Source organism: Pseudophryne corroboree, chromosome 5, assembly GCF_028390025.1.
Source record: "Pseudophryne corroboree isolate aPseCor3 chromosome 5, aPseCor3.hap2, whole genome shotgun sequence".
NCBI lineage: Eukaryota > Metazoa > Chordata > Amphibia > Anura > Myobatrachidae > Pseudophryne > Pseudophryne corroboree.
This window is the reverse complement of record NC_086448.1, coordinates 189,034,871-189,053,585: the sequence shown is the minus strand read 5'-3', so window position 1 is coordinate 189,053,585 and position 18,715 is coordinate 189,034,871. Positions and strand designations below refer to the sequence as shown.

General features: G+C 46.2%; 1 protein-coding gene across 1 annotated transcript in view; it reads right to left on the bottom strand.

Annotated features, from left to right (window-relative positions):
• Positions 1–4,941: 4,941 nt before the first annotated feature.
• Positions 4,942–18,715, bottom strand: part of SCRN1 (secernin 1) — a 135,262-nt gene continuing 121,488 nt past the window's right edge. Inside the window, exons 8-9 of the mRNA XM_063921960.1 lie at positions 9,081–9,240; positions 4,942–5,421 (exon numbers count right to left, since the gene is read on the bottom strand). Of these exons, the coding sequence (XP_063778030.1) occupies positions 9,082–9,240 (159 nt within the window). The 3' untranslated portion in view covers positions 4,942–5,421; position 9,081. The remainder of the gene's footprint in view (positions 5,422–9,080; positions 9,241–18,715) is intronic.

The window sequence follows — 18,715 nt, the reverse complement described above, 5'->3', positions numbered from 1 at the left end:
CTTTGTTGTTTAGACGAGACGCCATGAGGTCTATCTCTGGTAGACCCCATCTGTTCACTAGTGTCTGATACACTACTGGGTGTAATGCCCATTCGGTTTCCTGAATGGTGTGTCGACTGAGAAAATCTGCTTCCCAGTTCAGAACACCTGGGACAAACACTGCTGACAATGCTGGGAGATGGAGTTCTGCCCATCTTAGAATGGGAGCTACTTCCTCCATCAATCTTTTGCTGTGAGTTCCTCCTTGATGATTGAGGTACGCTACTGCTGTCGCATTGTCTGAGCGAATCTGGACCGGTCTTCCTTGCAGACTGTCCTTTGCCTGAACTAGAGCCATGTGAATGGCCCTTATTTACAACAGATTTATTTGGAAGGCGACTTTCCCTTGCGGTCCATTTTCCCTGGAACCAAAGGCTTCCGAGTACCGCACCCCAGCCTTGCAGGCTGGCATCTGTTGTCAGGACTTGCCATTCTTTTATCCAAAAGGGTCTTCCCTTGTTTAAATGGTCTGTCTGTAGCCACCACGCTAGAGATCTTTTTACGTTTACTGGAAACTTTATCATCTGCTTTTTTATCGTCTGATGATTTCCATTCCATTTGGTCAGAATAAGGTGCTGCAATGGTCTGGAGTGGAATTGCGCATATTCCACCATGTCGAAGGTTGATACCATCAGACCCAACAGTCGCATTGCTGCATGGACTGACATTGTCTGGGTGTGCAACGCTTCCTGAGCCATGACCTGCACCTTGACTATCTTTTTCTCTGGTAAGAGAACTTTCTGTAGGTCTGAATCCAATATGGCCCCCAAATGAACCATCCGCTGTGACGGATTCAGAGACGACTTTTCCCAATTTATGAGCCACCCGTGTCTCTGTAAACAAACTATTGTCTGTTGAAGATGGCTCAAAAGTAGATCCTGCGAATGTGCTAGGATTAACAGGTCGTCGAGGTATGGGAATATTCTTATCCCCTGTTTGCGCATACAAGCTGCAATAACCACCATCATTTTGGTAAACACCCTGGGTGCTGTTTTTTTGCCCGAAGGGCAAAGCTTGGAACTGAAAATGTTCCTGGAGGATGGCAAACCTGAGGTAACACTGATGAGACAGTGATATAGGCACATGTAGGTAAGCATCCCATACATCCAGAGATACTATGTAATCTCCCGGTTCCATAGCCAACATTATGGAGCGTAACATCTCCATGTGGAACCTTGGGATCCAAATGTATTTGTTCAACTTTTCAGATTGAGAATTGGTCGAAATGACCCATTTGGCTTCTGGATCAGAACTAGATTGGAGTAAAACCCCCTGTCCCCTTTGTGATGGAGGTACTGGGACAATCACACCTGACTGCAGTAATTTTTGGACTGCTTCTTGCAGGGCATTGGCCTTTGATTCTATACGAGATGGGCTGGTGCAAAAAAATCTTTGAGGAGGCTGCCTCCTGAATGGGAACCCATACCCCTGAGATACGACCTTCTGCACCCAAGCATCTGTTGTTGACTGTTGCCATATGTGTGCAAAATGAAGGAGTCGGCCCCCAACCCTGGAATCCTCCAGGCGGAGGCCCGTCTCCTCAGGCTGATGGTTTCTGTTCAGGCTTGGAAGCTGGCTTCTTGCTAGCCCACTGCTTCCTACCCCTGGTTTTGAACTGGGGTTGCTTAGACTCTTTGCCAGCGAAATGAGCAAAACTTTGAACCCTTAGACTTAGGGTTATAAGTAGCCGGAAATCTGACCTTCTTTGGTTCAGCCTCTGATTCTAGGATATCAGATAATGGTTTCCCAAACAATATATTACCAATGAAAGGCAATGCTTCCAATTCTTTCTTGGATTCCGCATCTGCTTTCCAGGTACGTAGCCAGACTGCTCTGCGAGCGGCTACTGTCAAGGCTGAAGCTTTAGAAGCAACTGTACCCATATCAATTGCTGCTTCTTCCAAGTATTGGGCAGATTGTCTTAAACGGCTTAAATGATACTCTTGCTCCCTATTAGGAGAAGAGATGTCATTCTCTAGTTCCTCTATCCATTCGCCCATAGTCTTTGCTACACAGGCCGAAGCCATAGCAGGTCTTACCACTGCTCCTACTAGAGAAAATACATTTTTCAAGAAGCTATCTACCCTTCTGTCCGTGACATCATTTAGTAAGATAGATGACAGTGGTAAAGCAGATTTATGCACAAGTCGCAGTACATGTGCATCTACTTTTGGAGGAACTTCTCTTTTTGAACAATCCGCAGCTGGAAATGGATAATAAGAATTCCATCTTTTCGGAATCTTATATTTCTTACTGGGTGTCGCCCAAGACTCATCCATCATTTCCGTCAGCACATCTGATGCTGGGAATTCAGTTTTAACTGATTTTGTTCGTTTAAACACAGGTGCTTTAGATTTTAACACGGTCTTGGCTGGCTCTGCCAAAGAGAGAACAGCCTTCACAGCATCAATAAGTTCAGCTACATCCTCTGAACTAAAACTCTGCGACTGATCATCATACGGAGTATTTGAATATACTGTATCATCATCTTGTGTAGTCTGCCACATAGAAGCATCTGTCTTAGTCTTACCTGTCCCTTGGTTGCTTGTAGAGGCTACTGGAACCAAGCCGTAGGAAGAGAGCTGCATGTATGGGTTAATAGTGTAACCTAACCCTTGAGGTGGTGCAATCGGAGTTAACCTGTCCGCTATTGAAGATAAAGTCTTTGCGAACATATTCCATGGGAGCTCTGTTGGTGGCTGAACCAACTCCTGTTTTTTACTTTGCTGAAAAGCAAAACAGTTCGCACACAACCCCTCATAAGACCAATTGGTCTATACCAATTAACCCTGTCTTACAAGATAAGCATGTTAGGGATGTAGGAGTGCTTGATAAATTCTCCTTGTCACTTTTGCCGCTCACAGACATGGTAATAATCTGTTAATGACTACACAATTTGTGACTGAAAATCACCTATATATGAGTATATAGAAGTGAGATCAATCTGACCACAGTGCACCTGAATTGAGGGTCAGAACAGGACTGACAACACAGAAAAGTCAGCACACATTCCAGCAGTCAGTCACATGTTAAGGCATTAGTCATATGAGAATACAAGCCCCATAACAACTTACAAGTAAGTAGGAAAATTGTACTTCTGTTTCAACTGGTTCTTTTTCAACATAACATGCCGAAAACACAGTAATATACAGATCTCATATGCAATATGTACTAAAAATTAACAATTCATACTAACAAGTAGAGAGAATTTTTAGTACTGTATACCCTTCCTCCGTAGACCGGGATACAGGGAGACTCACCACACTTCCATATCCAAGCAAATGCGCTCGTAAGACGCTGAGTGGATTCAGACGCTACTGATGTACACTACCGCTCCTGATAACTGATAACGGACACAGACGCTCACTGACGGACACGGACGCTCAGCGACTTCCACGTGTATGCAGACGCTAAGGCCTGCGACTCGGTCTAGGCGGGATCTCTAGTGTACACAACCGCAGCGTCTAAGCTGCGACCGAGTACCCTCATGGTAGCGTCTGAGACGGAAGTGAGGTCATTCAGTTCATGGACGGGAGACACGCGGAAACTGGTCATGCTAGGCAGCTAGGAGAGCGTCTGAATCCCCCTGTTGACAAACTCTAAGGATCGCGGCCTCTACCTAGTCCTGGCGCCTATGATCCCCAGAGCGTAGCGCTGTCGCGCTCGAGATGTTAGTCTCCACCAATACTTTGTAGCTGTGTCCGGACCCCTCTACTAAGAGGAAATCCATATACTTACCTTCCCCCCATGCTCTGTTTACGTCTGCTGGACCTGCTAGAACATCCGACACTGACGCCCATCGAGACAGCACTGTACCGCGAAATTAAGCGTTGTTGCGACCCGGTGGGGAGTTGTTGGAGCGACTCTTTCCAGTATGCGTTTAAGATGCTGTTAAGAAAAGTCGCTCAAAAAACATAATAAGTCTATAAAAATAACATAATAAAAGCTTCAGGCTGCTTTATTCACAGCAGCCCTGTGACCATGCGGCTTCCTGCCGCACCAAGCAAAAAACTGATTTGACTGAGTCAGTGGGCGGGACTATATGGGGAAGCCCCGATGCATCCTGGGAGGCCAGAAAGCTCGTGACTGTGTTTGTGCCATTTCCGCTGTCGCTCAACCATATCCCAATGTTATCCTGTGGATAATCCTGTGGACCCAGCCAGAGAAAAGTGCCCTTTTCACCCCTGCACTGCTCTGACAAACCAGGCACATAGTGTTCATACTTCATTCCTTGTATGAGATATCATCACTCTACCAAAAATCATAACTCCGCTAAACTCCTCAATGATTATGCAAACGTCTGTATAATATTGAGAAACGTCTGCAAATATTGAGAAAAAGATGCGCCGTCCTGCGCATGCGCCTGCATTTTCTGCTGGGGGAGCGCAGAAAATGCGATCGCCTCTCCTTGTCAATCAGGCAGAGGTGGTCCCGGGGTGGGGGGGGAGGCAACACTCCGTTTCCAGGGAGGAGACGGAGCGTTCCTGGGGCGATGCAGCGCGAACTGGGAGCGAAGGCGGCCAAATGGGGGCGTGATCGCGGCAGCTGTGTGATGTCACACGCAGCTGCCGCGATCAAGAACATGGCAGCGGGCCTCCTGCGGGCGCAGCTAAGCTGCGCCAGCAGGAGGCTTCCTCAGTTTCTGCTAACAAGCAGAAATTGCGATGCATTCTCAATTTCTGCTTGTTGAACTGGGGGAGGCGCCGGTCAGCATGCTGGGCGGCCCCAGCATGCAATCCTTACTGAATTAGGCCCTTGGTCTGTACCAGCTGCTTATTGACACAATGGAGCCCATGGAAGAATGGCGTTCAGCCAGCATATTGCAAGTCCCACATTTACTAATTTAGGGAAAATGCAGAGGATAGCCAATAAGCAATACTGCAGCCTTGATTTCTAGACGTCATTTTTTTATTTTTATTTTGAAGATGCATTTAATTAGAATTACAGGTTGGTTAGTGTAGTGTAAAATAATCCAAACCATATTACATATACTTTTAAAATGCCGTTATTCAAATCCTTCCTGAAGATCTAATTCAATTACAAATCACTGATTCATTACTTATATCCTACAAACATTATACAATTCTATTCAAACTGGTTTTCTCATATCTACTTAACACACCTCTGATATGTCTTCAATGATATTGTTTTAATAGAATATATTTATCAGTTATATGTTAGCGCACACAGTGAGCTCTCTTAATCTACATGCACAGAGCACACCAGGCTGAATCTATTCCCTGCACAAATACACAATACCACCGTGAAACGCAGAGCTACACAGGGGACAGACAACTGGTCACGCTGCCACATGGAGAAGCCTGCATTTGTCAAGTCACGTGATCTTCTTTCAGGAAGGAAGCTGAGTCATGTCCATGGTATCTAATAAAGAGTTAAATAAGGTTAATATTGAGTAATTAAAAAATGTCTAATAAAGCATGAATGTGGTATATTATAAGGGACCTTAAAGCCAATCCAGTGATATTATTGTTACTCCTTGCCTCTTAAGGGGGGTACTCACGGAGAGATCCATGCTTAAAATCTAAGCAATCTGACTAGATTGCTTAGATTTTAAGCACAGATCACTCGTGTGTACCCCCCTCAGCGATAGCGATGCGCGGCCCCGCATATCGCTATCGCCGCTGCTAGATTGAGCCTGCATGCAGGCCAATCTAGCAGGTCGCTCATTTCACCCGCTGGGTGAAATGAGCAGCCCCCGTCCTCCCCCCGCATCGCTCAGCACACATCTCTCCCGTGTATACCCCCCTTTAGTCCACATAAACAATTGTACTGTGAGAGGATCATCATGTAAGACTATGAATAATATTACAGAGGGACACAAGAATATGAAAGTCCCCAAACATGGGATGAAAGACCATGGGCCTTTGGAAATAGAGGGACGCTATACACACTCTGTAGGTACACTGGGACTCCTGGGGTAGATTTATTAAAGTGTCTTAAAATTAAAAGTGGTGCTGCCCATAGCAACCAATCAGATTATAGCTTTTTCTAGCATGCAATAGAGAAATAATAGGCACAATCTGATTGGCCGCTATGGGCAACACAACCACTTTTCATTTTTAGGCGCTTTGGTAAATCTACCCCCTGGTCTTCTGTTTGTACAGATGTTATGTCAAAGATCTTCTTCATTTAAAGCAAGCTGCAGTATAAGAAGATAGTGAGAAACGCTGACCTAAAGGGGGGTACTCACCGAGCGATATTCTAAGCAATCTGACTAGATTGCTTAGAATTTCAGCATTATCGCTCCGTGTGTATTCGCTCAGCACACATCTCTCCTGCATCGGCCCGTCTATATGGGCCTGAAGACTATTGTTATCTGGTCTCAGCTTTAAGGAATGCAGACTGCATACATTCATATTGGCTGTCAACATGGTCTAAATGTCAACATTCAGAATGTTGACAGTGGCAGAATGTCGACATTCACAATGTAGACAATAACAGAATGTCGTCATGACATAATAGAATTTCAACAGGCAATTGTCTTACAATGTCAGTATTAGCGTTAGGATAAGGCATACTGACTTTACCAACACAAATCCGTAAGGTCGACATTCACATGTCATCATTCGGCATGTCAATGCTTAGTCTTCGCTACATTGTGCTTTATTTCAACAAAATGTTTTTCTACAAAATGATCTTCTTAATGAATACATTTGTTTACGTGATATTCCTGGTTTATTAAATCTATTTTTATGTAAAAATAATACTTAATAATATTGTGATCACATCTGGTGTTGATCACATTCCTTAATCCCAGACTATCAACCTGAGTTATTCAGGATTAACAGACAATATAAATTTACTACTCAAAGTGCCTATTCAAGAAGTGTTTGAAACAAAGCAAATTAACTAGTGGTAAAACATTGGCAGACAGTGATCTATTAATACCTGTGCTGTGCAGCGTATGATGTCCGCATGGAAGCAAAGAACTATAGTATACGAGACTACAGTATAGAGTTCTGTGACTGGCTGGCCTTGCTCCGCCTTGAGTAGAGCTTACTTTGCAACTCCTGGGGTAAAGGGATTCCCCTGCACCATCGGTAAATGTCTATTACGGACTCCTCTCACTGTTGTAGAAGGGTAACTGGCTGGCACCACCATACTGGAACCTGGAACTGCTTTCTCCACCAGGCTCCTACACCAGAACCTGGAACCGCTTAATTTCTAAGTATGTGTCGTCATGCTTCTGCAACACCTTATGGTTGGTGCCAGCTGATTCGCTAACTGGCCGCTTACTATAGACCAGTGTGGCGTATGGTTGCGGGCAGAGGACAGACCATAGAGACAGTGGGCTCAATCTCAGGACAGCTGGAGAAAGGATAAGCCTTTGGTGCTAATCTGGTAGTGACAGGATACAAGCAGATGCAGGCATCTTTAGATGAAGGAATATGTTTATTTGCTCCAATGAAATACAATCAAAAACACAATTATTCCTAGTTGAAGGTACTAGGAATATCACAGCAGACAGAGTTAAACACCTTAAGATATTCACAGGATACACACATTGGAGCTTTCAGAGCCCCGATTTTATTCAGTTACGGCACAGAATGCAGAGGGGTAATCCAGCTCCTTTCCCTCAACCAATGTAAGCACTGTGCCACTCCCAGACACCTGGAGGTCTATGAAGATGGCTATTATCTTTCCATCTCCTGCCTAAAATACTTTCAGTAGATCTGCACCAGGGACCAGCTGCTGCCTCTGGCCTAAAATGGCTTCCGTGGGATGGGGCAGCTGAGAAAAGAGCCCTCATCGTTTCAATGTAGCAATTATCTTGCTGCACTTGTCCACTCTACCTGTACGTTTTGAGTTCATCCAAACTAAGGAGGCTAAAGCCACCCCTTTTATCCATAGGCAGCCCCCACTGGACAACCAAGGTTGTGGGAGCCCCCCCCCTCCATGTAGGACTATCAATTGTTCAAGATCTAGGAGGGGATCCAGATTGTCCTAGACCAAGTAAATAAGGTACACCCTTTATTTAAATATACATTTAAATGTCTGTACTTTTTGTTAGCTATACACATGATTTCTACTGTGCCCAGTGCACAGCCTGCTACAGTGCATACTGTACATCATAGCAATGTGGTGCACACCTGCAAAATTCACAAGATATTGCATATTCATGGCAAGTTCTACACTTCCAACTTCCATAAAAAGTCAGAAGTGCATGAAAAAGTGGGGAAATCATCCAATGACCATGAACATATATGGTGGTATTCAACTGTTTGAAAAGTCAGTTGGGTGTCTGTATTTTCTTATCTAATAGACAGGAAAAAATAGACACCCAACCGACTTTTCAAACAAATGGATATCCTCCATAGAATGCTGCAAGTGGTCATAAGGAAAGTACTGGAGGTTCTTAAAAGGTGTGACAAGGTTAATTAAAGCATTTTTGTTTATGAATGGTGGGAAAATGATAGCCAGCAAATGGAGTACAGACAATTCTCTGTCAAGTGAATTCTCAGTGTTTTATGCAAGTTTCCTTTGAATAAAGATCTTCCCTACTTTATCACCTGCTTAGGGTGGGTGGGAACAATAAAATGCAAGTTTGCTGTGAAAATGTAATGCGAGTTTGGAATGGAATTGCAGGACCCAACTCACTCCTAATTGAACTGATTACTTTATGTAATGGGGTGGCTTCAGTTGGCTGAGCAAACTTCATGTCCTATTTGTCTTAAATCAGGAATTTTTATTGAGAAAATAGTTACTTTACATAAACAATATAGCCATATAAACCTACTCCAAACTGACAAGTACTGAGGATGAAAGGTAACAAAACTAGAAGCAACTCAAAAGTGGAGCCAGTGTGTACAAAAGCAACACAAATGTTAATAAGTAACATACAACAAATACTATATAGAAAATATAAATAATACTAAAACTAAATTAGAAAGGTTTGGCTTTCACAGAACTGGACGCTCACATAGGGAGGGAAGGGGCTACCCAGGTGTTCCACATCTTTTTAAAGTGAACTTAACTTTAATCTCAATTATTTTATTGAATCCATTCCAAGAAGAAGTTACCTCACTTGTAGAATTTTATTTCTGTGTCCACACAGTCATAGAACAGGTCCACTACTTCTGCAGAGTCTAATGGATTAGAGCTATTGAGTATGTCTTCCATGGCATCCAAACCTTGTTTCTCCAAACCTAGCATTGTGTTCAGAAGTTTATCACCTTCCTCCTACATAGAAACAAACGTATTAACTAGTAAATACACAAAATCCCGCGCTTCACATTAGGTAGCAGCTAGAAACCAAATAAATAGGGGAACACCAACCCTATTAATAACAATTTAAACATACACAACAATTTAAACATACACCAGGTTAGCGCTACCAACTAGGATGAAGAGAACTAAAAGTATATAGTTTGCTTAGATTTGTGTGAACATATGAAAAAAAAGATATGAAAAGTCTATCTCACAGTCCACAGATAAGTTCTTGTTCGACTTTCATGTGAATTCCAAATGATGAAAGTGGATAATTTCTGGACTCAGTACATATCGGGAGAAAAAAAATATGTTCTGCATAGTGAAATACTGTTTAATCAAAACAATAGCTTAAAAACACTCCAATATGATATAACAATCCATCATAAGCAAGACTAAACCTCGTATTGGATAAGAGAGGTGTGCACAGCACACCATGGATCACATGAAAGAAACACTCCAAGGTACTCCCGGGAAGTGGACTTACTAGGAATGTTCCTGGTGCTGAGTCCTCTAAAATTGATCATCTCAGTTGGATGCCAGTTCTTAGTTGTCCACCAACGCATTTTCGACTGTATGAGTCTTTATCAAGGTGTTCTCGATTGGGGCTCTATAATCTACTCATATTTATCCCCCTTGATCTTTACCCATTGGGCACATTGGGAAGAGGGAGTTCCTGGTCTAAACACATCAAATTATACACATATAACACTTCATTAAAAATATATACCATGCTTAGTGGACATATTGCATGCATTATTATTTAATAGGATTTTAATTATCTACCGATAAATCCTTTTCTCGTGGTCCACAAGGGATACTGGGGACACTTAGAACAATGGGGTATAGATGGGGTCCAAAGGAGCTGGTGCACTTTAAATTTTTTCCAACAGGGTGTGCTGGCTCCTCCCTCACAGCTCAGTCTAGGAAAACTGTGACCGAATGAGATGGACATACTTGAGAGGAGGAACAAGACAATACAACTAGTGGTGAGATTAACGAACCAGCACACAGCAGAACAAACACACTAGCAACGGCTAGTGAAAAAAGAAACAGCAACAGCTGATGAACATATTCACACAAGAACTATAACTCGCAGGAACAGTCGAAGCAAAGAGTATCCCTTATGGACTACGAGAAAAGGATTTACCGGTAGGTAATTAAATTCCTATTTTCTCTATCATCCATAAGGAATACTGGGAATACTTAGTATGATGGGGACGTCCCAAAGCTCCCAGAACGGGTGGGAACATGCTGAGATGCCTGCAGCACCGTATGTCCAAAATGGACATCCTCTGTAGCCAAGGTATCAAACCTGTAGAATTTGACAAACTTGTTTGTCCCTGACCAGGTTGCGGCCCGACATAGTTGCAAAGCAGAGACACCATGGGCAGCTGCCCAGGAAGAACCCACCGACCTAGTATAGTGGGCCTTGATAGACCGGGGGACAGGCAAGGCTGCCGCAGTTTAGGCCTGTTAAATAGTAAGCCTAATCCAACGGGCAACAGACTGCTTTGAATCAGGACACCCTTCTTGCATGCATCATACAGCACAAAGAGGGAATCCGACTTTCGGACAGCAGCTGTCCTCTTGACATAAATCTTCAGGGCTCGCATCACATCCAAGGACTCAGGAATTGAGGAAGAGTCCGAAGCCACCGGAACCATAATAGGCTGATTCAGGTGGAAAGCAGAAACCACCTTAGGCAGGAACTGTTGACGAGTCCTGAGTTCTGCTCTGTCCTCATGAAAGACTTATGCAGGACAAAGCACTAATTTCTGAAATGCATGCGTCTAGTGGAAGCCAAGGCTAACAGCATAACCGTCTTCCACGTAAGATACTTGACCTCAACCGACACCAGAGGTTTAAACCAAGAGGACTGCAGAAAGGACAAAACCTCGTTTAGAGCCCAAGGTGCCGTGTGTGGCACAAAAGGAGGCTGGATGCGCAGGACACCCTGCAGGAACGTCTGGACTTCAGGCAAAGCATACAATTTATTCTGAAAGAAAACGGACAAGGCCGAGATCTGAACTTTTATGAAGCCCAATCGCAGGCCCATATCCACTCCAGCCTGCAAAAAATGCAAAAAGCGCCCCAGGTTGAAATCCGCGGTCAAATACTTCCGCCCCTCACACCAGGAGACGTATTGTTTCCAGATATGGTGGTAATGCTTCGATGTGACAGCTTTCCGGGCTTGAACCATGGTGGAAATAATCTTACTCAGAATTCCCTTCTCAGCTAGAAGGTTCTGCTCAACCGCCATGCCATTAAACGAAGCTGCCGTAAGTCCAGGTAGATGAACGGCCCTTGCTGAAGAAGATCCTCCCTTAGCGGCAGAGGCCAGGGGCCTCTACTGTCATGGCCAGAAGATCTGCATACCACACTCTTCGAGGCCAATCAGGGGCAATGAGAATTGCCTGAACTCCCTCTCTTCTGATTCTTTTTAGAATCCTGGGGGCAACGGAATCGGAGAAAACAGGTACACCAGCTGGTAATTCCACGTCGTCGTCAGCGCGTCTGCCACGAGAGGGTCCCTCATCCTGGAACAATAGCACACGGAAGCTTGTTGTTGAGTCGAGAGGCCATCAGCTCGATCTGCGGGCAGTCTCACTGGGCTGTGACTTGTCGAAAGACCTGCGGATGGAGACCCCACTCTCCGGGTCTACGTCATGACGACTGAGGAAGTCTGCCTCCCAGTTGTCCACTCCCGGAATGAATATGGCCGAGACTGCCATTGCATTCCTATCCACCCAGATGAGGATCCTGGAAACCTCCCGCATGCAGGCCCTGCTCTTTGTGCCTCCCTGCCAATTGACGTACGCCACAGCCGTGGCGTTGTCCGACTGAACCTGAATGGCTCGACCTTGAAGCAGAGGAGACGCTTGGAACAGAGCATTGTAGATGGCTCTGAGTTCCATAATGTTGTTTGGAAGACTGGCTTCGAGGCTTGACCACCTGCCCTGGAACTGAGCCCCTTGGGTGACGGCTCCCCAGCCACAAAGGCTCGCATCTGCGGTCAAGAGAATCCAATCCTGCATGCCGAAACTCCTCCCTTCCAAGAGGTTGGAGGGTTGCAACCACCACAGGAGAGAAATCCTGGCCTGTGGCGACAGACGTATAATCTGGTGCATCTGCAGATGCGAACCTGACCATTTCTTCAGGAGATCCAGCTGGAATGTTCTCGCATTGAACCTGCCAAATTGGATGGCCTCGAAGGAGGCCACCATCTTTCCCAGCAGACATGTGCAAAGATGCACCGAGACCCGGTTTGGCTGCAGAACTGCTCGAACCAACTCCTGAAGTGTCTTTGCCTTGTCCGCAGGAAGTAAGACCTTCTGAGCCACCGTGTCCAGGATCATTCCGAGGAACTGGAGACGTTGGGTCGGTTCGAGGTTGGACTTTTGAAAGTTCAGAATCCAACCGTGGCGTGACAACAGGGATGTCATGTGGCAGATGCTGTCCAGCAGAAGTTCCTTTGATCTCGCTTTTATCAGCAGATCGTCCAGGTAGGGGACAATGTTCATGCCCTGAACCCTGAGCAGGAACATCATTTCCGCCATCACTTTGGTGAAGACCCTTGGGGCCGTGGAGAGGCCGAAGGGCAGCGCCTGGAATTGGAAATGTTCTTCCAGCAGAGCAAACCTGAGGTAGGCCTGATGAGGCGGCCATATCGGAATATGAAGGTAAGCATCCTTTATGTCCAGAGAGACCAAGAATTCCCCTTCCCCTTCCTCCAGGCCTGAGATCACTGCTCTCAGAGATTCCATTTTGAACCGGAAAACCCGCAGATATGGGTTCAGTGATTTGAGGTTCAGAATGGGCCTCACTGAACCGTCCAGTTTTGGCACCACAAAAAGGCTGGAATAGTATCCTTCGCCCCTTTGTTGAAGTGGCACAGGAACAATGACCTGGGCCCGAGCCAATTTCTGAATGGCCTCCTGTAGCGTGAGGCGCATGTATTCTGAAGCCGGTAATCCCGATTTATAAAATTTATGAGGTGGAGAACTCTCGAACTCCAATTTGTAGCCCTGGAAGATCAGATCATTTACCCAGGCATCCTGGCAGGAGCCATTCCAAATGGAGCTGAAGAATCTCAGAAGAGCTCCCACCCTGACATTCCCCAGGAGCGGAAGGACACCGTCATGCTGAGGGCTTGGAAGAGACAGAGCTGACAACCTGGTCCTGAGATCCTTCGGTGGTAGGCTTACTTGACTTACCTTTGGAGCCTCATGCCGCATTTGAGGCACCTCTGGCCTTTCCTTTAAACCGCGCAGACCAAAAGGACTGTAGGGAAGGCCAGGTGTAAGTGCGTCTAGCCGGTGAAGCTGCAGATGGGAGGTGTGTGGACTTTCCAGCGGTAGCCTTTGAAATCCAAGTGTCCAACTCGCCTCCAAACAGCCAATCACCTGTGAAGGGTAAGGCTTCCACACTCTGTTTAGACTCTGCGTCCGCCACCCACTGCCGTAACCACAATGCCCTGCATGCGGAAACCGCCATGGTAGAGGAAGGAACATTAATAATGCCAATACCTTTTATTGTCTCACAGAGGAAACGGGCAAATTCCTGAATATGTTGAATAAGCGTCACCACTTCAGCCAGGGACTTACCCTCAGTAAGGCCTTCTTGAAGGTTACCTGCCCAAGTATGTATGGCATGAGTCATCCAACATCCTGCAATAACAGGCCTTTGGGAGGCCCCTGCTGCAACATAAATAGATTTCAGAGTGGTCTCTATTTTACGGTCTGCAGGTTCCTTTCCGGATGTAGCCCCTGGGACCAGAAGCACTGTCTTTTTTGACAGGCGTGATACAGAAGCATCAACAGCAGGGGGGGACTCCCAGAGTTTTTGCCCCTCATGAGCAAAAGGAAAGGCGGCCAGCAATTTCTTGGTCACCTGGAATTTCTAGTCAGGAGTAGCCCATATCGCCCTGAAAAGATCATCCAATTCCTTTGAATCAGGAAATGTGAACAGTACTTTTTTTTGTGCAGAGAAAAAAAGACTGCTGCACATCTGTCTCAGACCCAGGGATATATAGTACATCCCTTATAGCAATGATAAGTGACTCTACACCCTGTGCAGTAGAGGAATCATCCATCTCAGTATTAGATTCCATCTCTTCCTCATCTTCCACCTTCTGAGAGGATGTCAGGTAACCCCCTTTTCTGGAGTAATGGATGTGATAGAGGGGAAACACGTCTGCTTTCTGTCCTATCCTTAGTCAGAGCAGCCATAGACTGTTGTAACTGCTGCCTTTTCTGTCTAGCAGTAATTAATGCATTGGACGTGTCAGCCATTATAGTTTTATTAGAACTCAGCCAAGCTGGTTCCTGCAAATAACCCACTAAAGCCCCACTGTCTTGTGAAGGCTGACTGCATTGCTCTCCCTCCCCTGAGTGAATCTTCAGGGAAGGGAGAAAACCTGGTGTGACAAATATTACACGCAACTTTTTTCACCATGCTGACAGGGAACATTTACATACACACACATACACAGAGACACAGGTACAAGCAAGCCTGCCCAGCCCAGTATGTGTGGAGAGACTCAGAGAGGAGGAACCAGCACACAGCCTGAAACTAACAATGCAGAAGTTAAATGTAAGGCAATTTGTTATACAGTGCATGAGGAGCCGAATATAAGGGTCCTACAGCGGGCCCTTCCCCTTACCTACACCCCTGTACCAGTGTCTGGCCGTGGAGTATCACTTGGAGGAGCTGGCAGTCCTGCAGCAACGCTGAGAGTGCAGGAAATGGCGCCAGGAAGCCGCTGGTCCCGCTCTGAGGAAGCTCCACCTCCTACAATGGCGCTGGCGCTATATACATATTTATACTGGCAAATTAGTGTAAATAGTGTTACACCTAAATACACTGCTGCTGTCAGTCTGCGTGGGTGTGGGGGTGGGAGGGTACTTGGATTCCCGAAGACGGAGTCCGTATACCCGCCCCGCATCTGCGCCGCTCCAAGATCCAGGGGGATCCTGCTAGTGGGACCACCACTCTTCTGTCTTCAGGATCTGGAGGATCTGACTCAGCACCTCCAGGAAGCCGGTGTCGGTCTACCCCCAGCGTCCCTCGCTGCAGGTAGGCTGTTGCCCAACAGCCTACCTGGAAATGACAAACATTTAAAATAAACTGAGGAAAAAACTCTGGAGCTCCAGAGTGTGCATCCTCTCCTGAGGGCACATTTTTCTAAACTGAGCTGTGAGGGAAGGCATAGAGGGGAGGAGCCAGCACACCCTGTTTGAAGAAATTTAAAATGCAATGGCTCATTTGGACCCCATCTATACCCCAACGTGTCCCCAGTATCCCTTATGGATGATAGAGAAAATAACAATATGTTTAGACGATAAAAAAGGGATTTAAATGCTTTGCGCTCCATCAGTGGAATGCACGCCAATACAACGTCCGCCTGGCGGAAATAATACAGGTACAGTGGCACTATAGTTGTTATGTATTAGATAGCAGACCCTTCTCCTTCCAGTGCCCATTCATTAGCAGCAACTGAAAGTGGAGTATTCCGATTGTATATTATATCATATCATATCATATCATATCATCATATGGACTCGGTCATTAGAATGTAAGCCCATAAGAGAAGGCCATAACAAAAGCGCATGTACCTTCCTTTCTTCCTGTCCGAGATATCTGGAAGTGTGCAATTCACTTTCACTATTATACTTGTTTTATAGTTCTGCTTTCTAAAGTTATTTATTGTGAAGATAGTAAGGAGTATAAAGCGTTTTATATAAAGGACTTCATCCTGTATCTTAAGGTATTCCTGAAGGAGAAGGGGTGGCTATCTAATACATAATAACTATAGCACCTCAGTATCTGTATTATTTTCTTCCATATATGTTTTGAATACGAATAAAGAGAAAGAGATTTAACTATGGTAAGTCTACCATAAATCTCCATTTCTGCAGTGGGGTACACTGTGTTCCACAGGGAATACATCTGGGATGTCCTAAAGCCGTTCCTCATGGGAGGAGATGCACCATAGCGGGCACAAGAACCCGGCGTCCAAAGGAAGCATCCTGGGAGGCGGAAGTATCAAAGGCATAGAACCTAATGAACGTGTTCACTGAGGACCACGTAGCCGCCTTGAATAATTGTTCAGCGGACACGCCTCGGCGGGCCGCCCAACAACAGACCGAGTAGAATGGGCTTTGATAGCAGCAGGACCTGGAAGACCAGCCTGTGCATATGTTTGTGCAATCACCATTTTAATCCATCTGGCCAAGGTTTGCTTGTTCGCAGGCCAGCCACGTTTATAAAAACCAAAAAGTACAAAAAGGGTATCGGACCTCCTGAGAGAGGCAGTCCTCTCCACGTATATACGGAGAGCCCGTACCACATCCAATGACCGCTCTTTGGAGGACAAACCAGAAGAGATAAAAGCCGGAACCACGATCTCCTGGTTAAGGTGAGACACCACCTTAGGCAAATAACCAGGGCGAGTTCGGAGAACTGCCCGGCCACGGTGAAAAATCAGAAAGGGTGGACGACAGGACAAAGCTCCTAAGTCAGACACCCTCCTTGCAGAGGCAAAAGCTAGCAGAAACATGACCTTAAGCATAAGATATTTAAGGTCCACAGATTCAAGAGGTTCAAATGGAGACTCTTGTAGGGCACTCGAGACAACAGATCCTATGGAGCCACAGGAGGGACATAGGGAGGCTGGATCCGTAAAACGCCTTGAGTGAAAGTATGAACGTCAGGAATAGATGCAATCTTCCTCTGAAACCACACCGACAAGGCAGAAATATGAACCTTGAGGGAAGCCAAACGAAGGACTAAGTCTGGGCCTTGTTGCAGGAAAGCCAAAAGTCTGGAAGTTCTGAAATTGTATGCGTCGTAATTCTTAGCAGCACACCAGGTGAAGTAAGAATTCCAGACCCTGTAATAAATTCAGCATAGTTTGGATAACCGCCTCTGATAATCCTTTGGCCCTCAGGAGTGAAGCTTCAAGAGCCACACCGTCAAAGCCAGCCTGGCCAGGTTTGGATAGACACAAGGGCCCTGAACGAGGAGGTCTGGGCGCTGAGGAAGTAGAAGAGGATGCTCGATCGATAGACCCTGCAGGTCTGAGAACCAATGTCGTCTGGGTCACGCTGCAGCAACTAAAGTAGTATTCCTCTTTCTTGCTTGAACTTCCATAGTATCCTAGGCAAGAGTGACACTGGAGGGAACACGTAAGGCAGCTGAAAGTTCCATGGAACCGCCAGTGCACCTACGAACGCTGCTTGAGGATCCCTTGTCCTTGATCTGAAGACCAGAACCATGTGATTTTGTCGAGACGCCATCAGGTCTACATCTGGTAGGCCCTACTTGTCCACTAGGAGTTGAAAAACTTCCGGATGAAGACGCCACTCTCCAGCATGCATGTCCTGATGACTGAGGAAATCCGCTTCCCAGTTGAGGACTCCGGGAATGAACACATCCGATATTGCTGGCAGATGGCGTTCCGCCCAACGAAGGACTTTGGAACTTCCATCATTGCCATGCGGCTTCGAGTGCCGCCTTGATGATTTATGTATGCCACCGTGGTGGCGTTGTCTGATTGTACTTGAACAGGCCTGTTCTGTGCCAGAGGCAGGGCAAGATTAAAAGCATTGAACACTGCCCGCAATTCCAGAATGTTTATCGGGAGGAGAGATTCCTCCTTGGTCCACCGACCCTGGAGAGAGTGTTGCTCCATCACCGCGCCCCAAACAAGCAGACTGGCATCCGTAGTCAGTAGGACCCAGTTGGGGATCAAGAAGGGCCGGCCCCTGCTCAACTGTTGGTCCTGTAGCCACCAGCTCAGTGACAGACGAACCTCCAGAGTCAAGGAGATCATTTGAGACCTGATCTGATGAGGAAGGCCGTCCCATTTGGGAAGGATTAACCTCTGCAGAGGGCGGGAATGAAATTGAGCGTACTCTACCATGTCGAAAGCCGACACCATGAGGACTAGTACTTGCATCGCCGAGTGTATCGAAACTCTTGGGCGAGAAAGGAAGCATATGATCCTGTCCTGAAGTTTCAGGACTTTCTCCGGAGACAGAAACAGTTTTTGGTTGTGTGTGTCTAGCAGTGCTCCCAGGTGCACCATGCTCCGAGCAGGGACCAGCGAGGACTTTTTCCAGTTGATGAGCCACCCGTGGGCTTGTAGGAATTGGACCGTCAGTTCCAGATGACTGAGGAGAACATCTTGGGAGTTCGCCAGGATCAACAAGTCGTCCTGTCGGTGGAGAAGAGCCGTCATCACGGCCATGACCTTGGTGAAGATCCAAGGGGCCGTGGCCAGTCCAAGTGGCAGAGCCTGGAATTGATAAATGTAGGTTGCCAATAGCAAACCGCAGTTTTGCTGATGTGATATGGCAATAGGTATATGCAGGTAAGCATCCTGTATGTCCAGGGATACCATATAGTCCACGGGTTCCATGGCCAGTGCAATAGAGTGCAGAGT